The sequence below is a fragment of the Calypte anna genome, chromosome 6 (assembly GCF_003957555.1).
Source record: "Calypte anna isolate BGI_N300 chromosome 6, bCalAnn1_v1.p, whole genome shotgun sequence".
NCBI classification, from domain to species: domain Eukaryota; kingdom Metazoa; phylum Chordata; class Aves; order Apodiformes; family Trochilidae; genus Calypte; species Calypte anna.
Window position 1 is genome coordinate 1,232,938 of NC_044252.1, and position 26,470 is coordinate 1,259,407.

General features: G+C 43.8%; 2 protein-coding genes across 3 annotated transcripts in view; both read right to left on the bottom strand.

Moving 5' to 3' along the window:
• Window positions 1–8,569, bottom strand: part of USP54 (ubiquitin specific peptidase 54) — an 87,022-nt gene extending 78,453 nt beyond the window's left edge. The window contains exon 1 of the mRNA XM_030453131.1: window positions 8,518–8,569. The gene's annotated coding sequence lies outside the window, so the exon portion shown is untranslated. The remainder of the gene's footprint in view (window positions 1–8,517) is intronic.
• A 5,105-nt stretch (window positions 8,570–13,674) lies between these two features.
• MYOZ1 (myozenin 1) lies at window positions 13,675–26,106 on the bottom strand. 2 transcript variants are annotated; one of them, XM_008503997.2, is made up of 7 exons: window positions 25,905–26,106; window positions 23,792–23,893; window positions 22,019–22,200; window positions 17,245–17,473; window positions 15,073–15,232; window positions 14,026–14,283; window positions 13,675–13,992 (listed from the first exon to the last, which is right to left on the bottom strand). In XM_008503997.2, the coding sequence occupies exons 2-6, from the start codon at window positions 23,865–23,867 to the stop codon at window positions 14,055–14,057; spliced, it is 876 nt and encodes a 291-aa protein (XP_008502219.2). In that variant the 5' UTR covers window positions 23,868–23,893; window positions 25,905–26,106; the 3' UTR covers window positions 13,675–13,992; window positions 14,026–14,054. The 2 variants fall into 2 exon arrangements, with proteins under 2 accessions (XP_008502219.2, XP_030309459.1); XM_030453599.1 differs by lacking the exon at window positions 23,792–23,893 and having other exon boundaries at window positions 13,675–14,283; window positions 25,905–26,104.
• Window positions 26,107–26,470: the final 364 nt, after the last annotated feature.

Sequence of the window (26,470 nt, forward strand, 5' to 3'; positions counted from 1 at the left end):
GTACATTGTGCTACTATTCCTGTGCCTTCTGAGAAGGAAAGCTGCTCCTAAGATGAAGGCTCAAGGACAGCATTATTAAAGACAGAACTAGCAAACAAGAGCCTTCATGCTGTTCCAAGCTTGAGTACCTGTGGATGACAAGAAAACCAAACAAACCCTGGCTTTCATTAAAAGGGACTGAGGGCTTATCACCTTCCTGAAGAACAAGAGTTTTCCACAACCTCTTTAGAGAAGGCCAGAGCTGGCCTTCACCAGTCCTTAACAGACTCCCAATCATCATCACTGCTTCTCATTAATGTCATACTATCAGTCCATGGAAACTCCTTTGATAAGCAGCTAAGGCAACTTCTCTCCACACTGACAAATAAAACACAACTTAAACCAACAGGCTAACAGGTAAATACCCAAAAAAGGAGGGAAAGGAAGCCCCTTCATTTCATCTGACACCTCTTCCCTCTATGTTCAGTAAAAGTTGGGTGTTTTCTTTGTTGTTGTTGGATTTTTTTGGTAAGAACAAAGAATGTTGGCAGAATTCAAAGTGCATGACTACACAGCTAAACAATGGGAATGGGCAGAGGAAGGCAAATTCAAACATTAATTCATGTTCCAAAAGTATATTTATTGGTTGCAGTCATGGTGGAGGAGGTGTACAGAGATCATTGTGAGGGAAAGCAAGGGGTGAGCTATTTATTGAACTGCTTTTCAGTTGTTACAAACTCACTGTAGAGCAGGTACCCTCTTTGTAAAACCATACTAATTATACTAGGAGCCAGAAAGTATGACAGTTTCTGTATCTTTTCTCATGACATAACTCTGAAGACAAAAGGGTGTTTTTTTGTGAAGTCTCAGAAAAAAAAATCTCCCAGAAACTTCTTTAAATCTAAATGCATTTCTTTCTTCTAAAAGACTGAAAAGGAACTGACAATGCTATTCTTTTAAAAACATGTATGCAGTTCAGTCTGCTTAACAGCTGATTGCACTTGGAACAACAATTTTTTCTTTGGCCTCTGTCTTTGCTTATGAGTAACAGAAAAAATATTCAACCAACAACACAAACAAACAAAACCACACAAAAAAAACCCAAAAAGAAACCAAAAAAAAAAAAAAAAAAAAAAAACAAAAAAAAAAAACCACCCTAAACAAGTTTAGTTGAAGCAAGGAGCTCAGAACCAGCTCATTCTATGGTGCCCTGGTGACCTGCTTCAAAGCCCTGCTAAACAGAGCTGGGAGGCCTGAAGCTGAGTCTCAGTTTTATCAGGAGAAAGAGTGTGCTGGCTCCCTTGCTTGAATTCTTCTTGTGTGCATTATAATCTAAATCACGCTATACCTTACCCACAGCTACAATCTGTTCTCAATGTTTTGTAGTATCTGTCAGAATCCTCTTTTACCAAAATTAATGCTTGCTTAGTCAAGTTCCTCCACTAACTATTGAAATGTAGAACATAGGAATTCACAGGTGGGTTAAGTCCTCTTAGGAAGTGGTTGCTTGGTCTATCCTAAACCTTCAGAGAAATATGCTTCAAAGAAGGAGTTAATCTGCCCACGCCTCAGCAGCTTTTGGGGACAGTTGGACAGAAATTTCTCTGCTCTCCTTTTCTTCCCAAGATTTAATTCTTCAGTCTCATGTGATGCCTTTCTTACTGAAGGAATTTACTGAGCACTCCAAATGATCAGCTCATGGAGTTAAGAACAAAGAAGGCTGAAGAAAATGAATGTGAGCAACAAGTAAATCAGAAGCACAGAATAGCCAGACTACAAAAGCCCCCAGAGGAGGTCTCTGCTCTAACCTCATACTCAAAAGACTGATTAGAAATCTAATTTAGGCTTTAGGTTTTTGTTCAGTTTTACATATTTTTTAGTTATTTATGCATACATGAGATAAAAAACGTCAAGGGCTGAAAATTATTGATAAATTATGTCAATCCTAACTCCAAACAGTGCCTACACCCCTCAGAGGAGGTAAAAGCAACACAATTTTGTAATTGATACTTGAAGTAATGCTTTTTCTCAGCAGAATTAAGGAATTCAGTTGGGCATGAGACTGCAGCAGTCATACATTTTCCACATTTCCTCTCCCAAAATCTCATGTACTCATTTGCAGAATAATCCTGAAGAATAAGATCTTCCTAGTACTGCTGCTTCTGCCTAGGAAAGTTCCCTGGGTTGCAGTCAGAAAAAGCAACTTCAACTTGAAAATGTCACTCTTTATCCTTAAGTCTGAGAACTCTGTGTTCTGGTAGGGATGACAAGAGTCCCTCATCTTCCCTCTCTGCCTGCCAGAGCAAAAAGCCACTGCAGAGGAATTGCCAAAGTACCTTTGCAGGCTGCAGCTGCCATACCAGAAAAACAGGCAGAGGAGAACCCATCACAGGTAAAAAGTGAGCAGAGAAAAACAACACAATGGGGAAGAGGCAAAAAGATGTCTGTGATAATTATACTGCTGGATGTGACTGCTCTGGTTATTAACAAGGGTAAATGGACTGACTGAGGAAACACATTACAAAACTCATTAAACTACCTTTTTATTTCTCTCCAAAAGAAAGAGCCCTTTAAGAAATACCTTTGCACAACAGAAGGTGTTTCTTCACAAAACATGGCTATTTTCATAGCAAACTGAGAGTCTTAAACCCAGCTATCTAGAAGGAGAAAGCAAATACCTGTTTGCTAGCATGGAAGTTACATTCTCTTCTTGCCCATCCTCTCCCGAAAAAAAGGCATTTTAAGAGTCATGTCTAATTTGGTGTTTAAAAAAGCCTTTTTCTCTGAAAACTTCATGGAAGTTCTCTGGCTTCAAGAATTTCAGCTAATTAGGAGAGCCTTAAAACAAGCACTTGCAATGAAAATTCTATTTTATCCTGTAGCACTGCCAAGCTCACCCTGCAGCATTCCTTCCCTGTTCTCTTTGAGAAAAATAAATAGATCTCTATTTAAAAGCTATCAAGCATCCATAATCAAAGGGTCTGAAAGTTTTGGTTGGCAATGCCTCTTTTAACATACTTCAAAAGCATTTCTGTAAACACCCCAGGTTATCATCCATTACAACCTAAGTATTGCAGAGATTTGTTGTCCATGGCAATGTCCCTAACAGACATCACAGAGAAGGCTGCAGTTTCCTAATCCCAAATTTTATGAAGCTTTGCTGTCTACCTGTTCAACATGCCTGCAGCAGGGCAGAATGGAAAAGTTTTAGGGAACAGGCAGAATACACAATGAAAAAGTAATTTATTTTTTTTTCTTTTTTAATTTCCCTGCCTTTCCCCCACTATGACCTATTTTCTGGAATAACAGGCAGACCTAGTGAGGACACTAATCTGTTTCCATGTCACAATACAGCTCATGTACCCACGTGCTGAGATGCATTAGCTGTTGTTTATTGATTCATCTATAAATTCATTCTACTGGGAATACCAGCTGGAGGATCAGGAAGTCTTCTGCTACCCTCTGCTTTGTGACACACTGCACTGATTAACTATTTCCCAGAAAACACTTATTTTAACATTTTTTGCTAATTCTGACAGAGGATTCCTCCCCTTCAAGCAGTCTCCCACGTCTGAATCATTCTCACCTATTTTTAGTCCATTCACTATTTTCAAAAGCAAAATGCACTAAAGCACATGCCTCTGTTTTTAAATAAAACTACAAGAATTACAGGCACCAAACATTATCTACTACAAATACTCATTTACATTTTACCAAGTGTAAGGAATGAACAAGGAAGCTGGTCTTTACTCATGAGTGTAAAGTGCCAAAACAAGTTTCATGAAGGAGAAAAAATTTTTTAAAAAAAGAGAGTTTCACCTTATTTGTCTGCAGGTTTCTCATGTGCAAACTGTTCCCTCTCACCAAAGCACACAGTGGGTACTTCTGTATAAATTCTGGTGAGCCAAACTACCATAAAAAAGAATTCTAAACTAGACATTAATATGTGAATATTATTTATTACAGTTCATCCTACCTGCTTTTTTAAGGCAATATTAACCACTGAATCAGCAAGCACTTATTGCTTTTTTGCAACATATATACTCATAAAATCCTACCTTTGAGCCAAGAAGTGTTTATGACATGTTGTAAGCTTGACTACAATTTAAAAATAGATGTCTACAATAAACCCACATTCACTGTTCCAATTTCAACAGGATGGAAAAACAACTGAGTTTTAACTGTCTGGCTTTCTGGAGCTGTAAAAGACAACAGGGGAAAGTAATTCCAAAAGCCAGGCTTCCAGCCTTCAAATTCAAGGACTGAGAACTTGACCAAGTCCACACATCAAATCTGTTATGGCAGAACATAACAAGTCAGGGCCTACTGCAAATCAATTAAGCAAAAAAATCACCAGAGTTCATGTCCTGTCACACTTTTTAAAAAAAAAAAGACAAAACAGGTACAGGTCACATCCTGTGTACCAGAAATGCTGTACAAAAAAAAGGAAGACAAGGCTCCAAGTGGGATACCCGAACTGAAAAAGGGGGAGAAAACAAATGGGATCAAAGATACATTGGACAGCATGATTATAAGCCTCATTTCGTTAGTAACCAGGCAACAAACTACTTTTATTGTTCACAGAAGAGTCTGACCAAACCCTGTTTCCTTCACACATCTACAGAATCATTGGCCAGCTTCCAACATTCTATGAGGTACCTCCAGATGACATGAAAACTGATGGCTGAGTACAAGAAAAAGACCCAGATTGGACTTTTAGTGAGGGAAAAGTAGGAAAATTCACCTCTCACATATCTGATCTGGCAGCAGGTCAGTCAGTAGAGACTACTCACAGCACTGTCCCTTGATACAGAGGAGAATGGGATTAAGGATTGCAAGATGAGGGATAAGGAGAGAAAGGGACAATCCCAGTACACACAAATGTAAATGTTATTATTCCTGCAGCTCACAGAAACTATGACCTGTAGACAGTAACTTACTGAAATAGCCTGACAAACTGAGAATAACTTAGACAAGTATTTAGATTTCTTGACCCCCTCCTGTTCAGCAGGTTGCATAGAAACATCTTACCTTAAAATGACTGAGAAAACAGCTTATGCAGCCCTGTCTGTGCATTTCAAACATTTTGCTGAATCCAGCTCAGGAAACAGATGGGAATAACTTTCCATGATGCTTTTTACAACACCAAGCTCCATGGAAGTACTCAACAAAGAGCAAATGAAGTGATGTAACAACACTAACACACAGGGAAAAGGCTCCCATAGCTAAGTGGGGATGCAACACACAGAGGTGCTGCTGGGATGAGTCAGCACCTAATGATATTTCCTTTAAGTTCATTTTCTTAGCAGCAGCCTGAAGTTATTAATAACTCCCAGTATGTTACTTAGAGCTGTTGATTTTATTTTCCTCTTAGTGGCACCAATAGGTTCTTTGTTAATGGTTTTAAGATAATGCTGGGGTTTGCCAGATGGTTGGATTTGTATGAGGGGTTTTCAAGAAAAGCCAGAGTGTAAGAAATTGTTGCTTCAGTGTCCTCACACACCCCCAAAACAGAAGACAATTGGGATGGACACTGTTCCAGCACTGACAAGTGCAAACAATGCTCAATATTTACTGCTTGCTCTGTCTAGGAGGACTACAGGGACTTTAAACAAGAGAACATATGGATAGATCAGAGGATGGGTAATGCAATACTGTGCTTTTCACCTCTAGGTCACTGGTTCAAAGCTAAGCAGGTCAGTAATGAAGGCAGCTATTATCATCTGACACCTCTGGCCTTGGCAAATTGATTTGTCAGCCTCAGCCCAGCTCCCATCAAACTCAAAATTCACCATTACAATTTGCATTCCTTGAAAACAACTTCAGCCCAGAGAAGGAAGTAACAAAAAAATTGAAGAGAGACAGAAGTAATCTCCTGTTCTTCAGGCATCATCTCCAGACCAGGACCTAGAGACACTGACAGAGGAACAGTGAAAATTACACCACCAACAGCAAAGAACATAATTCCGTGAATAAGGATTGCTTCTGCCTCTCAAATGCCCAATTGTAATTACCTCTGTCCCAGTACAAAGCTTGCAGGGTTTTTACTACCAGAGAAAGAAGATGAGAAAGAAGAGACACCAATATGCAGGTTTAAAAACTGAAATTACACAGTGCTGCTGGAAGATTTCTTTGGATATCTTGGCTCAAAAATGCATTTTGTAAGGCTGAAGGTTTTGAAGAAAACAGTTACAGTGGTCTATAAATGGAGTATGAAATGGAATATGAAATTTAGTATCTGTTTTGTTATGAGGCACTTGTAGCCAAAATATTTAAACAACACTTGTAGCAGCCACACTTAAGAATTGCATTCCCTGCATATGGATCTCACTCAGAAACAAATCTATTTACAATTTACTGTGACTCCTACTAGAGAAGTCACATCTTTAGAGGATTTCTTCAGAAATGAGTTAGAAAATGTACAATTAGTCCATAACAGCACATAACTTTCCACAGGCTTTCAAAATCGCAACAGAACAGTTTTAAAGCTTCAAAACTGTGACTTTATTATTCTTTTGTCCTCCTGACTCAGTTTCCTTTTTGCATCACTTGCTGCATTTTCCACAGTTGCACTAAAAGTTGTCTGGAACAGCCACAACTGTTCTTCACATAGATATGTTTATAGAGCACTGGAGCACAATGCAGGATAAATCCTGATTCATGTGGACAGAACCCACTACAACTACAACTATGTGACTCCTTAAGACCTCTGCCACTATTCTTTCATCTCTTGGTAATGAGATTTTTGAAACTGCACAAACTGGGAAGTAAACAGACTTTCTCTTCTACGTAGTGTCCATGAAAATTTGTGTAAGAAGGCTTAGTGCCTAATAACATCACCCAGACTGGATAAAGAGGGACTTAAATTCACATTATCCTTTTTAATTAACTCGTGACCATAGTCTCAAAATAGACTGCTGACCCAGACCTGAGAGAAGAACTGACATAATTTTTATCTGTAATGACAGAGAGAAATGCACTGAAATGCTTTTACAGCTGTCACCAGCACAAAGAAACCCAAATTTCTAAATTCTCTGGGATGACTGTAATTAAGTTTGTCTGTAATGGACAAATCAAGCACATCCTTACCCCTCACTCCACCCCAAGAATACTGTGGCAAAAAAGGTTTCCTGGCTAGGCTGACCTGGGTGAGTTAAAATTTTAAAAAAAGAAAAAAGGCTCCTATTTAATTCAACCTGAATGATATGCAGCACGCTTGATTAGGTGCTGGAATAGAATTTTTAAAATATGCTGTCTAGCAAAAGTATCTTTATTTCTATCACTTCCTAAATGAGAAGAGATTTCAGCAGACTCATTCTAAAAAAAATTTAGCCCAGAACACATTTGTAGTAATTATTTTTAAAAGCTGTCATGTCAAAGTTATGTATTACCTCACCAGCCTAGTTCTCAGCACAGCAGTAGTTTCTTTCCCTCTGGAAACAAACCCAAGACTCTCTGTGTTGCAATTGGTTTCCAAAGCTGTTATTCCACGTCAAGTACACTGCAGCACAAACTTTTTTGATTTGTAGATTTTAATTTTCAAGTCTAAAGAGCAGCACAAGGTTAGAATGGGCTGTTTTCAGTACACATTTCTTTCTTTCAAACTGCATGAGAAATTAACCACTATTTTTCCTCCCGTTTCACACACTTTTTGGGGTTGGTTTGTTTTTTTTTCCCCCTTGATTAGGGCACTCATAATTCGTTGTTAGATGCAAAAACCCCTTTGAATTCTTTTCACACGCAGGATCAGCCACCACAATAGTCAGCAACAGCTTCCCTCAGAGGAAAGACCTGAAAGTCACAGTGTCTGGAAAGCAGGTGTATATTGTTACGGTTTCTACTTCGGGCTGGAATCCTCAGGAATCCTCCCTCAAAATCCTTTTACCGAAGTGAGGTGTTCAGGTGAAATCAGAGACTGGAAGAGCACACAGCTCCTGCTTTTGCCTACCTTGGTCCCAGAGGGTCAGGCAGTGCCGTAACCCAGCAGCCGCTCCTCACGCAGCTCCCACCCGAGTTTCGCGCCAGCCGAGCACGCCTGAGTTACGAACCACAGAACACCACGGCAGGGAAGACGTTTCAAACCTTCCTGATGCTAAAACACCTTCCTATCCCTCAGCACCCTTCTTCTCGGACCCTTTCCCCCCTCAGGAGGACAGGCGGGAGGGGGGAGAGGAGGGTCCTTCCCTCACGGCAAGGCGGGAACTCGGCCCCCTCCCCGCCTTCCCTCACACACCAACCCTGGGGCGGCCCGCAGGGACGGGGCTGAGAGAGCCCCAGCGAAGGAACCACCACCTGCTTGGCGCTTTTTTTTTTCCTGAGGGAACGGGACAAGAGGGAAGGAACCCCAAAGCATTCCTCAAGAGCAGGGCAGCCGCGTCTGCCGCCGACCGCACAACCCTGAGGGGAGCGACCGCACAACCCTGAGGGGAGCGACCCCTCCCCTCTCCTCCCGCCGCCGGAGCCGCGGCCCCGCTGCCTCCGTGAGGCTCAGGGCGGCTGCGGAGACCCCGCTTCTCCCCGGAGGAAGCGAGTCCATACCTGTCGGTGCCGGGTCCCGCCGCGAAGAGACGCACCCCCCCTGCCCCGGGCCGCCCTCCTCCTCCTTCTCCGTCCCTCCCCTGCTGCTATAGCTACGGAGAGCCGCGGCCGCCGCCTCTCGCGAGAGCCGCCATCTTCCCGCCGGGAGGGGCCGCTCCTCTCGCGAGACGGCTGAGGGAGTCCCAGCCGGTCCGGTTCGGTTCGGGCTGTCCCAGCTTCTCCAGCAACGTTTTATATTCCCTCAGCTCAGAGCAGTCCTGAGGTAACTGAGAGGGCCGAGGGGTGAGGCGGGGCCTGGCTCTGCCTAGCCTGTCCTGGCCTGGTAGGGAGGTGACTGCTCCAGCGTCGTGGCGGGGTTTGTCCCCTTTTAATCCCTTGAAAACGGGGAGGTGTGGGCTGTGGTAGCTCTGGGATGCGGCTGGAGCTAAAGGGAACAGTCCAGCACCTAAAGGGAACGGTCCAGCACCTCCATGTGTAGCAGGGTGTAGGTTTTACCTCAGAGGGAAAGCCCTCACCCCCGATGTGTGACGAGCATCATCCCACCAAATACCTCAGGAGTGAGTGAGACCTTCCCAGGATCTGAGGGAATTCGAATTAGGGCTTTTCACAAATTTGCACCCTGATTTCCTCAGTAGCAGAGCCATGTGGAAAATGGAGACTTGGGTTCCAGTTCCCTGAGGTGCATCATTCACAACAGCTCCCAATGGTGTGTCCTTGGTGACACCCAGCAAACACATTCCAGGCCCGCTGGAATAAATGGGTCTTTTCCTAAGAAATCGGGGTCATGGAGGTAGAGAGGGTCTGGAGGTGACTGGGAGGCCTGGCACTTCCATGAGCAGTTGGTCTGAGCACTCAGGGTTAAAGTTAATTACTCAAAACATGGAGACGTGAGGGCTGATACACTTTGTTTTCTGCCCTTATATTCTAGTGATCCTGACATCTCAGCAATATATCTTTGTAAGGACCCTTCAGGAAGTGCCACCAGCTCTGTAAGTTGTGGAGGAATTTCTTTCTGTCACATTGTTGAGACCCATTTTTACTTGGAAGAAGTGAGCCAGTTGATGCATGATGTTCCATATCTAAAAAAAACTTATTTCTGTATGGCAGAATCACCAGTTTCTGGTAATTCAGATACACCAGATGCATAGAGTGTGCCTGGAGGATTGGGACTACCATTGCTCTGCCTGCAGCAAACACTTAAAGGTTATTTTTTGTAGATATGGGTGTTTGCAATGCTGCTTGTGCTGCTGCTGTTAATATGGCATTTCCATCACCACTGAAATCATACCTCCCCAAAAGAAGTCGTGTGGCTGAAAAACTGCTTGTTTGCTTGTTGTTTTTTCCCATTCCACATCAGCCTTTTGCTGTGGAAATTAAGCCAATACTGGGAGAGAGAGCAAATGAGGAAGGCCTCAAGCCTCTCCTAGGGACCAGAAATAATTAAGAGAAACATTTAGAGAAAGTAGATGTAATGAAGCCCTGAATCCACACTAGCTTCAGGCCCATTAAAGTATGGCTGTTTTTATAATAGAATATGGAAGTAATTACTCATCTGAGCCAAGGACTGTGGAGCTGGACTGAAGTGCTCTGTGGTGTAATTGAATTTGTACAGCATCTGTGAGCAGTAGAGGTCCTTGTGCCATAAAGCCCAGAGGTTGTCCTTAGGCTGGCCAGCAGAAAGTTTCTCATTTATTTGTTCCTCCTTCCAGGGGATGGCTTCGTGCTCCCTGTAGTGAATGCTCTATATAATGAGATTGTTGCTTCAGGCAGGAACTTCCCCCCCAGTAAGAAAGGGAAGTCTGCAGAGTCCTTATTTACCCTTTCATATTTAGGAGCACAAGCAAAGCATTGATTTGTGGGTAGCCTTTCTCACTGCTCTTTGTCCCTTCTTTGTATGTTTTTTTTTCTCAAATGCAGGAACCTGGAGTAACACAGTGATGCTTGGCTCACGAGCCCAAAAAAATCCTGTGTCAGCCTTTCATAGTATGGTTGTGCCTTCCCTGTCCAAATTTCCCAAAAATAAGTGTTCCTAGTAAGCCTAGTTAGAAGAGCAAAGAAGAATAACTATTTTTGTTTGGTACTAGAAGACAAACTTATAACCACAAATTAATCTCAGGTTATTTATGCATTTATTTGTTCACTATTGAGTCTTGAAAGGGAAATGTTCATTATAACTCTGGCTAGAGCTATACCTATAACTTCTAACTATTTTTAAAGGGTAGTGGTTCTATCTGCACATTTATTTGCTTCAAATCTCCCTGAAAGCAGATTAGATGGAATTTTACCTATACAAAAAACAGACTTTTAAGATTAAACTCCTTTGCACAAAACATTTTATGGCTTTTTTGCTGCTGTTGTTAGTCAAAAGCTCAAAACAAACAAACAAAGCCTGCAGGTTTTCTTCAGAAAAGTTGGGAAATGTGCATTACGTGTTTTGATACAAGTAAAGTTTATAATGAGTGTAATTCAAAATGAAGAGTTTATATTTGAGACTTGGTTTATTAAGCTGACTGGAGCTGAGATTGTGTTTAAGAGCATTGCTTCAGAGTGGTTTCTGGTGTTCTCTTGCCTTTACTGCACACGGTAATTAACACTAGATCTGAGCAAGTGCTTGCACTCGTTAAAGCATCATGTAAGCTGCACTGCAAGCAGAAGATGATGATCAGAGAGGAGGTGACACTCACTGTGTGTTAGATACACAGAGAGCAAGAGCATTCTGGCACAGAGGCACTGCTAATTAGTGACATGAGATGAAGAGACTTTGAGCAGTAGCTATATGATGCTGGGAATATAATTAAGAGTGTCTGGAATCCCACGTACTCAGCAGTTCAGAGAAGTTGTAGAGTTCCACAAAATGTGTGCAATCTTGCTGCTTCTGCCTGTGTCTGCAAATTCTGCTGGATTATCTGTGGTCCTGGTCAGGCACATCTCCAAGGCAGTGCAGGCAGCTTGTCTGAACTAGTTTGTAACCTGCAATTTGGGGGTTTGGATGAGATTGCATATAAAAGTATTCACGTGCTGTGAGCCAGCAGGATGCCTTGCAAACTTTTCTAGTAGCCATTCAAGAGAAATGTGTGTGTGGCCCTTTGATGAGGGGACACATGGCAGTCAAAGGGAACATTTTGTGTGCAACATAGAGAAATGAACCAACTGTGCCACTGTCTGCTGAGTAGTTGTGCTGTGGGCAAGATTTTAGAACATGTGAGTCCATATTCTGGATGGCATTGCTGAGAATTCTGCTCAGCACCTTTCTTTTCCACTGGAACATGGGCAGTACTTTTCACACTTTTTCAGTATAATTTGGATTCTTGATTGTACAAGTTGCATTGCATGAAGCATTTCAAAGCTTGGCAACTGTAAATGAGTATTCCTAAACTTAGCACTGTAAATAACTACAGGAAAGATCTGAATGTCACAAAATTCTGTCCAATCTGTTTTCCACGGGCCAGCCCACCTCTGCTAAATGGATTTTTGGCTGCTGTTTCATGGAGCAGAAGCTTAATACCCAGGACATCCTCAATGAGGGAACTGTAGCCTGGCTTTTCAAGGGGTGGGCTCATTAATCTGCTAGTTCTCTTTTATCTCTAACTACCATGATCCTGCTTAAAAGCAGATGATGAAGTTTCTCTTCTGTGGCTTCTAGTATGTGAGGGAAATCCACTGTAATTAAATCTTATAAAATCCTCTTATTCCCAGTATGAATGATTCTCTGACATAGGCAGTTCTCCTGAGCCTACATCATAGTCCAAGGGAAACAAAGAGCAAGAGCAGTTACTTCTTAAATATTTGATCATTTTGGACAAACTTCTGCCCTGATTACAGCAGCTGCAAGACTCACTGAAGTGAATTATTTTTGAGAAAGAATTTGAGCTGCTAATTTTTCTCACTTTCAGTGTTGCTTTGAATTATGGCTAAACTAGCATGTATTTTGAGCTGTGTAAACAGCAAGACAATAGTTGTCTGAATTGTTCTACAAAATGTAGGGTTGTGTTCCCATTTTGTGTTAGAAAGAAAAGCACATAAATCCTGCTTGACAGGATTTGAGATTGAAAGTGTGCTGGCTAAAGATGAGCTCTATGCCTCATTAAGCAAATTTACCAGAACTGAGTGATCCTCTGAGCTTAAAGTATGAATTACACTGACATCATTAATTATTTGCAGTGATTCCACCTTTTTATTCCCATGTAGGGCTTGAGATAATGTGTCCTTTGACCTAGCTGCTGGTAATGCCACTGTCATTGGAGATGGGAACTCTGAAACTGCACCACCAGAGAGCACTGTGCTATTGCTGCACAGGGTTCCTTACCTTTCCCTCCACGTTTAAGGATCTGTTTTATTTAGGTGTTTTGTTTTTTTGTTTTTTCCATGCTCCAGAAGAACTCCAATGATTGTTGTGATTATGTTGGAACTCCCAAACATTTTTGGTGTCATTGCCCTGTGTGCAGCCCTTAGCTGCCCTGACCAGCCTCCCATCAGGCTTACACTCCACTTCTGGCCCAAAAACCCCACTTAAACTCAGTCCTGGGCCTTTGTCTGAGCTATATTCTAAGGTTGCTTTTTCATTATTGTTGAAATGTTCTTCAAAACATCAAAGCACCACCTTTATGTTTTTAAGATCAGTCACAGACTGAGTTATGGATACTTCTTAATCAATTAAGAGAACATATAATAAATGTTCATTAGCCATTCCAGCTGGAAGGTTAGGAAACTACTCCTTCATTACTTGTGCAGCTTGTTATTAGGACAAAATTAAGAGATCTCAGGGTAGCCCTGGCAGCCTGTTTGACACTGGGGAACTGGGGGATCTCAGGTGACAGTGAAATACTTGAATCTGTCACACTGACAGGCTGCCTGGCTTGTTTATCTCTGATGCTGTTATGATTACCTGAATCATTTCCTCTCAAAGTTATCATTCTTCATCACCAGTTTTGCAGTGTTTATCCAACCCCCCTTAGTGTACACCTATCTTATGAGCAGCCCCATCTGCCCCCAGGCTTCCTTCCCATGCTAACAGTCTAGTTGTGAGACTGCAACTTTTTTAATTACTAATCCCCAGACTGATTCAGGGAAACTGCAACTAAATGAGCTTTAGGGTCCTTCCCAACCCAAGCCATTCTATGATTCAGCAGCATTTTTAAAGAGAAAAAAACCAAAGGCTTTTCTTCCTGTCAGTGTTTTATTACTTGTTAAAAGGTGACTGAACAGATTTATTGTGGAGCAGACAGGCAGCATTTAGCATTGCTAAACAGGAACACATTTCCTAGTTTTGCCCTTTTGTTCCCTGCTGAATAAAAATCCCCTTTCCCTCAACCTGTTTCAGGTATTAACACCACAGTGAAGGTAAGTTTAGAACCCGCTAGGAACTTGCCTGGGCTAAGGGCAAAATAAAGAAAGGTCTGAGAGAACTCAAGTTGCACTTTTCAGCTCCTTATTATCAACTTGAAAACAAAAAGTGCTGAGAAAAAAAAAAAAAAAGAAAAAAAAAAAAAAAAAAAAAAAAAAAGAAAGAAAAAAAGGAAGGCCTTGGTGGTGGGGATTTACAGCTCTTCTGTCTCACCACTCCTTGGGGCACTGAGGTCAATATGGTACTCGGAGTCTCCTGAAGGAATCCAGGGGATTGGGGTTCTGTTGAAGCTGGGTCTGTTGCCAAGATTTTGGTTATACATCATGAGAGAATCCGGAAGCAAAGGGCAAATATCAAACTGAGGCACTTTGAAGGTCAAACGTTTGGCTGCTTTCTCAAACCCCCCATAAGGCATGGCAGTCCTGGCAGAGGGGAATGAATGCACAGGGTCAGCAAACAGAGCGTGGGTAAACAACAGCTTTGGAAAATAAATCATCAAAGTTACTGAGATTGCAGCTTTTAGCACTGTTGCAGCTGGCTGGCCAACAAATCCTTCTCCAGAACATATACATATCTATTGCTTCTGGGCTAAAAAATGCTTAAAACAACTCCTGTCTACTTCCCTCATCCCTTTTGGCATCAGACAGACCTCTGACACCTCAGTACCCTGCCCAGGCAGGAGGCAGATGCTGTTACTGCAGAAATGACTGGGATCTGGGTTTATCCTGGGCACTGATGTCCAGAGGTTTTGGAAGGCAGTGGCAAAATTATATAGAGAGGTTGACAGGAAATTGATGCTGCTCTAGAAATATTTGTAAAACTTCCAGTTCTTATCAGAAGCAGCAGGAAGATCCTGATTCTTATCTGAAGTACTGTGAAGTATATGGTTTCTGATCATAAGTATTTTTCCAGAACTCTTGAACTTGAAATGGCTGCAGTTGTGAACAGTGGCAAGCTAAATCTCCCTGGTCAAATGGGGTGAGAAAGAAAGGGAAATAGGATTAAAGCCCTCCTGTCCTGCTGTGTAGGTTTTCTGCCCATAAGCCAAATTAAAATCTCCAGCTCTGAGTGTCTTCTTTTTGTAGGCCTCCAAACCTGTCACCCAGAGGAGAGACTAAAGCTTCATTTGCCTTGCACAGACAGGAGGGCTGTGCCCAGGGGTACTGTCTTTTCTCATGCTAAATAAACTGAACAGAATACCCAAGACTTACCTGTTAAAAGACTTGTAATGGGGGGAATCAGCTTTGGGGCTGTATGAGAGTAAGTCAATGGTCATCTGGCTTTTGTCCTCAGGGCTGATACCCATTGCTCGTTCCCAGGGGGAGATGTAAGTTTTAAATATAGTGACTTTTTTGCCTCCTGCCTTTCCATCTGTAAAGAGAGGAAGGTAAAACTTACTTTTTTTGCATTTCTGTATTCTGCTAGTGAAGCTGAGATACCACCTTTGTGCCCAGATTCTGTAACTTGCAGATAAAGTATGAGGCTTCATGGTTGGTTTCTCAGAAGACTCCTGTGTGCCACTTCCATCCTTACCCACAAAAGCAGGTGGGTAGACTTACCACAGCCTAGAAGCCACTCACCCAGGAACTGGCATTGCAGCATGTTTGGAAAGCTAATTTGTCATTGTTTTCTCTGGTGGCTCAAACAGAAACCTCTTACCTCAAGAACCAATGCCCTTACCCCATCATCTCTTTCATTCATTGCCTTGGGGGAAACCTCATACAAGGCAAAATGCTTTTTAACTTCATGATTTACTTCTCTCTTCCCTGGCTGATCACAGCAAACAACTCCTCCAGGTAAACCTCATCTTCATCATCAGATGCAACAAACAAAGCCCTGCCTGTAAACTCCAAAACTAGGCTCAAATATTGAAGTTGGCCCTCAATGACCAAAACCCTTTAACTGTCATGTTTCTGGGGCTTGGCAGCCCACAGCCATCTTTACTAAGGTCTTCCTTAGTAGTGTGTTCTTGAATGTTTTAAAATTACCATCTCCCTTGTCTCAGGATTTTTGTAAGTGGGTATTTTCAGTGTGATTACACAAACACACATTCATATTTTTACCCTTCTGAGCCAGGACATTTGAGACAATTCTGGCTCAAACACCTCAGGATGCCTAAAAGCCATAAAAATTTGATGGGGTATCACTCTGGAAACTGAAACTCATGTCATTGATAGAGCTGGGCTTTGCTGTTAAGTCAGACAATTACAAGAATTTATTTTTTTTAATAATACCATTCTAATAAGAGGACTAGCCATGTATTGACATGTAGCACACTTAAGATTCTCAACTTTCAGAAACCTTAAAAATCCAGATGAAGTGATAAAGAAAATATTACTCTTATCTGAAACTTTCTTCCTTATCACACTTTCCTTTGTTTGTCTTTCTTATTTTCTTCAAAACTTGCCGAATCCTGGGCTTTTCTGGCTTTAGAGAATTGCAGACATGTACAAGAATCTCATTTTAACTGGAAAAAACCAAACAACTCCCACCCTCTTTCTGTGTGAAGGACTTAAACTAAGCACTTTAGAAGTAAATTGATTGCTAGGGTTTGAAAAAACAAAGCAGTTGGGATCTATCTCTTTAGTAAAAGCTGTGGGATGATGTTATTCCTCCTTTCTGTACACAGAAATGGGATAACCATGAAGGAAAATCTCCTAGAATATACACAGATTCCTTTTTCACAGGGATACCCAGGAATGCAAAAAGCTGCTTTTGAGGTAAAATACACATTCTTCCAGAATGTAAATGAAAAGCCTTGGATTCAATGAGTCACTCATTCACTCACTCGAGACACTGGTTCTGGGTTCCCAAGCAAATTTGCTTTTTGTTGAAAAATTCCATAAGGACTGTGAAAAGAATGAGTTCACCTGGTGGTTTGCAGACAAATCATTTGGTTCTAGAGGTCTCTGGCCAAACTAAGCAGAGGATGAGATGAAGCAAGGACTGAATTAGCAACACAGAATCTTTCAGGTTGGAAAAGACCCGTGGGATCACCGAGTCCAACCATCATCCCAACCCTACAAAGTTCTCCCCTAAGCCATATTCCCCAACCCTTAAACAGCTCCAGGGATGGTGACTCAACCACCCGTCTGGGCAATGAAACTACAATGAAAAAATACTTTTATTCATGAAGATATTGCTTCTGGAGGCTCCTTGTGACCCCCACATAACCTTCAGAAATGCCTCTGTCCCTTCCTGAAGATTACCCGCTGCGTGCTGTCTGCAGAGGCGAAAACCTGGCTGTGAAATCAGGGCTGGTACCCCCGAGACTGACGTTTTGGGCTGGGCTACAGGCAGAAGAGCTGCCCCTGTGTGAATCCCCTGCCAGGGAAGGGTTTGCCCTGCAGAAGGTGTTTCCTGCTGTTGTTGGAGCCACTTGCCTTTCTCGGCGCCGTCGCCTCCTTCTCCGGCGGTTCCGTCCGAGTCCCCGACGTGCTCCCCGTCGCTCTCCCCGGGGCCTCCTTTGCTCCCAGGGCTGTGGGAACCAGCGTGGTGCTGGCTGGAGCCCTGCTGCCCAGCTGTCACTCCTCCCACCATCCGGCCCTGGGCATAGCCTTGGGCATCCTCCCCGTAGTGCCCTCCCGGCGGGATGAACTTCTGGAAGTGATCCTAGGGCAGAGCAAGAATCTCTGTTAGGGGCCATGGGCACAGCTGCAAGGTTGAGCAGTTCAGGACATGAATCTGTGGGCTGAGCAGTTTTGTGTCTGGGTTGCAAAACAAGCAGCAAGGCAGGATTTCACCTGAGTTGTTCTCTCCATCCAGGATAGAAGCAGGTGGAGGAGAGCAGCAAGGAATGGATGTACAACTTTAAATGGACACCTCACAGTCACTTCGTGTGATCAGGGGGAGAAGAGAGGGATCTGTGTGTTGTCCCATCATGAAACAGAGGAGGAAAGGAAAGGAAATGCAGCTTTACCTGCTCTGGCAAAGGTTCCAGACAGAGGTGCATTGGCTAAGCTGTGGGAAAGCAAGCTGGACAAGAAATGGAAGTGTTTACACATCAAGGGAAAGACAGTCCAGCAAAGTCAGTTCCATTACAGTGTGGGAGCTGTGTGTGTTACAGGGTACCTGTGACAAGATAAAAGCCTGGAAGGTAACTGCCCATATGTCTGCTTTCCATACATATGAAGGTCTGCACAGGGAGGAGTATTTACACAGTGATAAAGACTGAAGAGATAACAGCCTGGGCAAACTTGAAAGACTTCCCAGAGACCACACAGGGAAAATGGCAAAAAGGCAGAGTTTCCTTTGTAGCAACATGTGCATTAATAAAGAAAATCTTGCCAGCAACAAGAAAGAAAGCTCTATCCATCAGTAAAATCAGGTCCATCTTATTTTCCAGGCCACCTACTCTTCACAGTCCAAGCTAGAAGGCAAAATACCTGCAGTACATGTTGAAAGAGCAAATGGTCTGTGCAGGATTTATAGACCCCATGGTGCCAGCACAAGGTCCTGTCTTTGCACAGGCCAATTTTAATAAATATTGTGTGGAGCAGAAACCAACAGAAACCATAGGTTTGGAAGAATGTTTTGTGTATTCACTGATCATAAATGAGATCAAAGCTCGACACCTATCAGATCTAAATAGTCCTTGTGTATCCCAGCCCACACAGCTGTATAATAGAAGTAACCTGGGTTCTGTATCACACAGGGCCCTTTCCCTTGGACTACAGGATGGGCTGTAGATGTGCAAAGATGTAGCAAATGCAGCTGAAGCTGAACGAGTGAATCTCTGGCTCCTCACCCTGCAATTCTGCTGGCAGAAATTCACCTGTCAGTGGTGAGACAACCTCAGGGTTGCCTCTCAAAGGGTTAAGGCTTTTTCAGTGCTCTTACACCTATTACAGTTTAGCAAAAAGCAGCTTTCCGGGCTGTAAACAGGCTTCCAAGGCCAGCTGTTGTGTCAGCTAAAAATAGCTGAGAAGTGAAAACCCCACTAGGCTGAAGGCAGAATTGTCTAACCCTCCACTCCCTGTGTCTCCAGCAACAGTGTCCAGGGTTTGACAGCAGATCACCAGGCTGCAGCCCAGGCAGGCAGCCAGCTGCAGGCTGAAGTGGCAGAGCTGGTGTCCCCAGGGCCTTTAGGGACTGTCTGACCTTCTCCTGGCTGCAGGGAATTCCCTTTTTAGGAACAGGGGAGATAATGTTCCCCTCCACTCAGGAAGCAGTGAGAGGGGAGAGGATTGTGAGCATTAAGCTGTACACAGCAGCCAGCAGGGCAGTCTGTTCATTTATGTGTGGGAGCTATGGAGCCTTAAAAAAGCAAACTAAAAAAGGGTATTTTGAGGGCTAGGGGTCAGAAGGAAGCTATTCTCAAAACAGTAATATACACACAAGGTTAATGCTTCTACTGTTTTGCTCAGTAATTTCCAAATAGGATCATTGCAAATGTTAATCTTCAAGTTTCACCCCATTTGTGTGCCCTTCCCAACAATTAAATGCTTATTTCTCTTTTCCTCTGGTTATTACGTGTACCCTCCTGCAAAAAAAAGAAAGGTCAGAAAACATCAGGATAACATGAGGTACAATGAAAAGGGCTGGTTTGGTTTTGTGCACAGCAGCAGTTGGTGTGAGCAGGAACATCAGCATCATCTGGTGTTACTGTCACCATTCTCACTAAGCAGGAGTGAAGTTTCTGTGAAGCACAAGGTGTGTCTCAGGAAAGCCACAACTAAACCTTACTTAGCTGCAAATGAAATTAGTTTGATTGGTCTCAGGGGAGATCCTGATTCCTTATGGACCCACTGGGAAAACATCTTGTGTTCAGCAGACTTCTGCATTCAGATGGGAAAGACTCATGTTCCATACACACCCCAGTCCACTCATCTACCAGAACAAAAATATGATTTGTTTCACTTTCAGCCACCACAATAGGTTGTCTGAGTTCAAAATAAGAGGAGAATCTTCTTTTTCTATAACAGGAGGTGAAGCCAAATTAATCTTTTGAGATCTGGCACCTCTCTGGATTCAAAGCTCATCCCAAGAGGGCAGAGCTCAGGAGCAGCATCCTTAAGCAGGAGTCTGAATGTGGCCAAGGCTGGGTAGGTGCAGCTTTGTCTCTAGTAGTTACAGCATGTGAAATGCAACCCAGACTTGAGGGGAATGATTCTCTTGTGCCATTGCTAATGGGGTGTGGAGCTTTTGTTCACATTCACATCACAAAGCTGAGCCCTCAGAGCTGACTGACCTTGCTGGTGGCAGTCCCAGGAGAGAAGCCCAAGAGGGAGGCTGCTCCCCTTCTGCTGTTGGCTCTGGGGTCAGGTCACACAGCCCCTCAGGGTCTGCCCTGGCTGTGCAGTGCTGGAGGTAGTGGATGTTTCCAGTCCCTGAGTGTCCCTAAATCCCCTCTAACAGGAGAACAATCATGGCCAAGTTCATTCTGCTAAACAAATTGAGCTCGTGCCCTTGAAGTCCTTAGTGCTAGCAAGAGCCTGATCCTGCAGGCTGAGTGTTCAGATGGATAAATTCTGAATTCTGTAGAGCTACTGCCTGTGCCTCATAAAAAATAGATAATGAAAGCTGATCCAACCAATGGAGCTGAGATCTGCAGTATCTTAAGGCCCTGAGGTCACAGGAGGCAGTCCCCAGGAGAAGACATTGTGTGCTCCCCATCAGCCCCTTGCTGTGCCCTAAAGAGGATGATTGAGGCCACCAAATGTGTTTCTATTTCCACCTCCCTCAGAAAGAGCTTCCCAAAGGTTCGATGCCTGGGTGGTTACTGACACTTCTGAAGTTACCCTGACTCTGTCCTCTCAGTGGCAGCCACTCAAATGCTCCTTCATGGCTGGGATGGGAGACTTGGAGAGTGTCAGAGCCTGCCTGCTGGTTTCATCAAGATGTCTGCCCTGGTGCTTGGTTTGGAGTTGCACAGTTTTAAACCTGGGATTCACTTGGAAAAAGAGAAAATCAGGAAAGTGAAAATTAACCTCAGCTGGTAAAGCATCTTAAGCTCATCTCTTTTTTTAAAACGTGCTCCTCCAAGAGGCACAGTTCAGTGCCAGCAGAAATGACTTGCCAGCACAACTTGGTCAACACAATGTTCATTCTCAACTGAAGAGATGAACTCCTGAAAGCACAAAGAGATGAAGAAACAGCCCAAAGTCTAGCACCACCAGATCTGTTTACTCTTTCTCTGCTCTGTCATTGCTGATCTGTAATCTGATTTTTTATTTCCCAGGCATCCTGCTTCCCAAATTGTCCCTATTAGTAGTCAACTACAAAGATTTACTTGTTGATGCTTTTGAAAACCTTGGAGACCTAAGAAAATGGTGAGTTTTTGTTTGGTAGAGCATTTTCTTCAGCTTGACTTGTATTTTGCCTGAGTTTCCTTGGACTGGAAAATAGATGCCATAAAGCTATAAAATGACACCAAATAGATTTTGAAGTAGATCAGAAGATGAGATGCTACATCAGAATTCATATGAACCTGAGACATTGTTCCCTTTTACTGAGGAGGTGACAATCATCTGAAAGGAGGGTTTAATTTGTAAAAGTATCATCAGCAGACTTTACACCAGCTAATTGTAGAGAGAAGGTCAAAGGTTAAATAGCACTTTTGACTCATGAGAAAGGGGAAAAAAAAAGAATGTCTGAATCTGGAGATCAGATCTGATAGGAAAATACTGTAGAAGAAAAATGTAGCTTCCAGCAAAAAAACCTGAAGAGACTGCAGTGTCAGGGTAGAGGCTTCTGTCTGACTTTTCATTTATAGAACTTGTTGCAGAGATGAGCAGAGGACTCTGCCCAGCAGGAAGCACAAAAGTGTATCCTAAGCTATAAAAAACCCTGCACCTACTGAAGCTGAAGTCAGACCTGGAGGGATGATTTCCATGCTGCAAAGAAGTGGAATGGGTACAAAAGCAATGTGTCTGCCCTGCACACCTGCCAAAGGTGCAGCCTTCCCTTCTCACTCATCACTGAATTTTCTCATGCTTCTGCCTGTGTCCTGCCAACTGGCAAAGGAACCTAATGCTGCTGCTGAAAGGGAATAAAACTTGGGTATTTATATTATTTTGGCAATTTCCTGCACTTCTTCGCTGGTAGATCCCCCAGCCCGTGCACATGCAGGTGCAGACAGAGGAGACTCTGGGCACATCCCATTCCTTTTTCCCCTGGGCACAGAGAGCAGGTTTTTAGTTTTGATCTCCAACCTACCACAGAACTGTCGGTGAAGGCATCAGGGTTATTCTCATAAATGAACTTCTCCACCCTCAGCTGGCGTAATTTGAACATCTTGGATCCCTTGTTGGTGAGGAGGGAAAGCTCTTCCAGCATCACATCTCTGGGGATGCTGATCTTCTTCCCCAGGTTCAGCTTGGACACCTCTTGTGGCATGACTGCAAAACAGACAAACATGGGATGCCTTAGGACCTGCCCTGCTCCATCTTACTCAGCAGCTGCCTCCCAGCATCAGCAGTGACTTCAGAGCAGCCAAAGTCTCTCCTAAATTAAGTTTTCAGGAAACAACCTATGCACCAAATTTGTACATGGGATGCAGATGGGTGTATAGTTTACTCTGGATTGCAGTCAAGGCAAATCTGCTCAGAGAAGGAAGTGTTGCATGGGGATGGGGCTGGATGCAGGTGTCCCAGAAGCTGGAGCAGCAGAGTTTCTTACCCCCAAAAGCCTTGTCTGGTCACTGCCCTAACTCCCCTTCCCTGGGGCTGGAGGAGAGGCAGGCAGCTCTGCAGATTGGGCTGTCATAGCGTTATTTATTATAGAAAATCCACAAAGCAATCTGGTGTGCTTTGGTGTAGACATCATCCTGAAACCCTGGCAAGATTCAGTGTTATTACATCTTTTTGTTTGCTTGTCTCCAGGGGAGTTTTTCAAGGGCAAAGTAATTTAAGTTTTCTTAAAGCCTTAATATGCTGGTTACTCGCTGAGTCTGATTCAGTGTCACAAATTCTCCATCAAACAATGGATTCAGACATTCTCAGTGTAAAATCTTGCAGAAATGTAGTTAAAGCTTTTCATTCAGAAACAAGCAACTTTTCCTAGGCTTTCTTTTTTCCTGTATTCAGCAAGGCTAAGACCACTTGCCCACCTCTACATCTCATTTACCACACAGGGTGAATCTCCATCCTCAACCTGGCATCAAATTGGTATAATCTCATTCATTTTAGTAGACATTTCCTGCAGAAACTGATATTTTTTAGCAAGCCAGCTTTAGGCAGCATTATTTTATAGCATAACAGGAAATGCCCTGTTACTGACAATTGGATTTTTACTCACTTGTTCACTTGAATAAAGGACTGGGGACAAGGAAATATATATACCCACAGCCTAGCAAAGAAGTTTTTACAGCCTTTTTAGAGGGCTGGAGGAAGGGACAGCACTGAGTTGCTGCTTTTCAAAACCTCCAGAAACCTTCCCCAGGCTGTCAAAAATAAAGAGAAAGTAAAGATATCACAGTTAATTAAAAGTCACCCTACCCAACACACGGGTATTCTGTGCAAATAAGTGTCCCAAGTTATATTCCTCCTGCTGGATTGTTCCCTCTAGGAGACTTGAATTGTTTTTCAACTAAAGAATCAAAGGAATTCTCACACAGAGGAAAAACTGTAATTGTTAAATTATAGCCCATGGCTGTAAGGCAGAGAACAACAGTGTATAACTACACTGCAGTATTGAAACCCTTGAAATACCATGTTCTCTTCCCATTCACACTGGTGTGCACCTGAATTAATGCTGCAGGAGAATGTGGTGTGATCTGAGTGTGTGTGTGTGCAGTGCTTCAGGACAGTGAACTAGGAAATGGGATGTGGTTGAAGGCTGAGCTTCAGTAATATCTGTGGCTCTGCTTCCTGCTACCTCCCCTGCATGGCTTGCTCTGGGAGTTGAGGCAGACAGGCTGTGGAATGGTAAAGGCTGAAATTCAGGTTGAAATCCAAACAATTCCCAGGTGTGCAGTTTTCCATATCTTACCTTCTTCTGTCAGCTTCACAATGGGTTTAGTGGGCTTTTTCCTTTTAACAGGAGCAGGAGTCCCTGCAAGGGGCATTCCCACAAAGGGTTCTCTGCTTTGCTCTAAACACACAAGGAAATGGAGAATGAAATACTGGAAAGGAATTTTTTGCCTCTCTTTCAGCTGCTGCCTACAGCTGCAAGGTACACAGCCTTCATTTCACACACAGGTTCTTTCCTGTCCCTTCTGGAGAGGATCACCAGGAGGCCCTTGTGGTGAGCATTATGGCACAAAACTAAGCAGCAGGTGACAGCAGGAGCATTCCTGAGGTGCCACAGAGCATTGTCACCTAAAAGTGGCATTTTAATTGCAATCTCCTATCATTTTAATCCTTTTAATGGCAGTCTCCTGGCACCTGCCTGTGCCATGTTAGCATCTTGGGCTGCAGAATTGCAGTTTGAAAGTCTGCATTACATTACCATGCAGTTATCATTATTAGATGGTAATATTTATTTTTGTATCAAGCTTTTGGGTCTGCCCAGGAGTTATTTGGGAGCATTTTGAATTATGTGCAAGTTTGGTTTGGATATTTAGGTAGTGCTATTAGAATTAGAGTAAATTTTCAGGAAACCACTGGACTGCAAAATCTGAAAACAAAACACCACCAAAAAAACCCCACCAAACCCCTTAATTGTCTTTTAGGACTGCTACTGTTTTGTTACAGAAGGAAAGGAAGAGGAAGGCACAGGAAAACCTGCTACAGGAAACGTTGTTAGCCCAATTTCTTTGAAGTCACTTGTATACATTGTTAATACATATAATTTTGGAGGAGGGGAAGAGGGAGATTTCTTCCGGTGCAGTGTTCCCCATCTCTGTCCCCAGACAGGATGAGAGATCTGTACTGCAAAGTCAGGGAAAATTGGGAGAAATTGCAGCAGTTCCATTGGAGGCAACTTCTCAAAGTCTTTCTTGGGGTAATCACAGATCCTGTAAGGAGGGAAAATGTTTTGCTTCACTTCAGCAGTAACCATGGCCACACAGTGGCATGGAAGGGGACAGACCCTCACCTAATAATACAAGCAAAATGAGCAGAGACCCCTTGGCTCCAGCAGTGGCCAGAGGTAACCAGAGGTAACCAGAGGTCACCATCTCTGTCCTTCTGCTGCTTTGCACTTCAGTTCCTTAAAACCTGAGCTGGAGGAATCAATCTCTGAGTTACATTTTAAAACTCCCCAGCAAAGAGCTGGCAGGAGGAGTTTGCACACTGCCCTTGTTGTGATCCAGACATTTTTATCTCCTACATACCTCACAGTTTCATTCCACTGGTGCTCCTTTGGCAACACAATGTTCATGTGATGAGCTGCTGACAACAGCAGCCACAGCAAACCAGCTCAGAGCACTGTGGCAGATACTCTCTTGGAGTAGTTTTTCTTTCAGGTTTTCAGCCTTTTCTTTTCACTGAGATGCTGCCTGTGCAGTTCCCATCCCAGTGTGTTCCCCAGGCAGCATCAGCAGGTGCAGCCAGAGAGCACGTGCTGCACATTCTGCTCAAGCAGGAGGACATCTGCTTGGCCATGTAACAGCAGCAGGGCCTGCCTGACAGGGAAGGGGCAATGCTGCCAGGGGAAAGGGGGAGTGGGAGGTTGTGTCCCATCTAATGGGTCATAATTCTGGCAAAATGAGGGGGCATCCCCTGTGAGCCCCAAGTGGGGACTCCCTGGGACAAAGCAGATCCCTGATGGAGAGACACAGCCATTCCCAAGGAGCAGTGAGGGCAAGTCCATCCCATTCTGCTCTCCTCCTTTACTAATCCAGCAGGGCTGGGGAGTGGAAACGCTGCTGCAGGCAGTGGGTCTGGTGTAGGGAAAGGGGCAGCAGTCTCCACTCCAGCAGAGCCACACCAGGCTCAGCCACCCCCCATGGGGAAGCAGCTGGAGCCTCAGTCTCCATCCTCCCCACTCCCCAGTGGCAGTGCCACAGCTATCCTCTCCTCCCCTGAGCTCTGTCCTTTGGTTTTAGTCTCTCTGTCTTTTACTGCAGCAGTCATTTCCTTGCTTTTTGCTGCCCACCCAACCAGTGGTTGCCCCTCTCCAGCACCTGCTCTAAACTATTTTGCTCCCCAAGTTGACTCACCTCAGGCTTGCAGTGCCAGGCTCAGACCAGCTCCTCTGCCTGCTCCAGAGCTCAGCACTGGGCTGCTTCTTCCCAGCCCCTCTCTGGGTGCTGCTGGGGAGGGTTTTCCAGCAGCCCCACTCACCCAGGGTTCCTGGGTGCAGGGAAGCTCTGCCCAGCACAAAGTGCTGATGCAAAGTGCTGTGAATTTGACTCCTGAAGACTGCTCCCACAGGCATCCTCTGGTTATTAATAGCCAGTAGCCCAGAGGGCAGAGTCTCAGATAGCACCACTGCCAGTCCCCAGAAGAGGGGAAAGGGAAAGGTTGCTCCTCAGGCCTCCTGCAGTCCCTGCCTCAGTTCCCAGGAAGATCAAAGCTCCACAGGTGCCTCACATCTTCCCCCTCTCTGTTCAAATCACTGTGCCCTTCCCCTTCCTCCTCCTCTTGCATTTTAGTGCAGTTCATAAAACCTTCTCCATATCCTGTTTGTCAGCCGTGCCTCAAAAGCTTTTTTGGGTCTTGCTCTGTTCTCCACTCTCCTTCTGCCCCTGCCCCATCCTTCAGCCCAGTGTCCTATAGGCTCTCA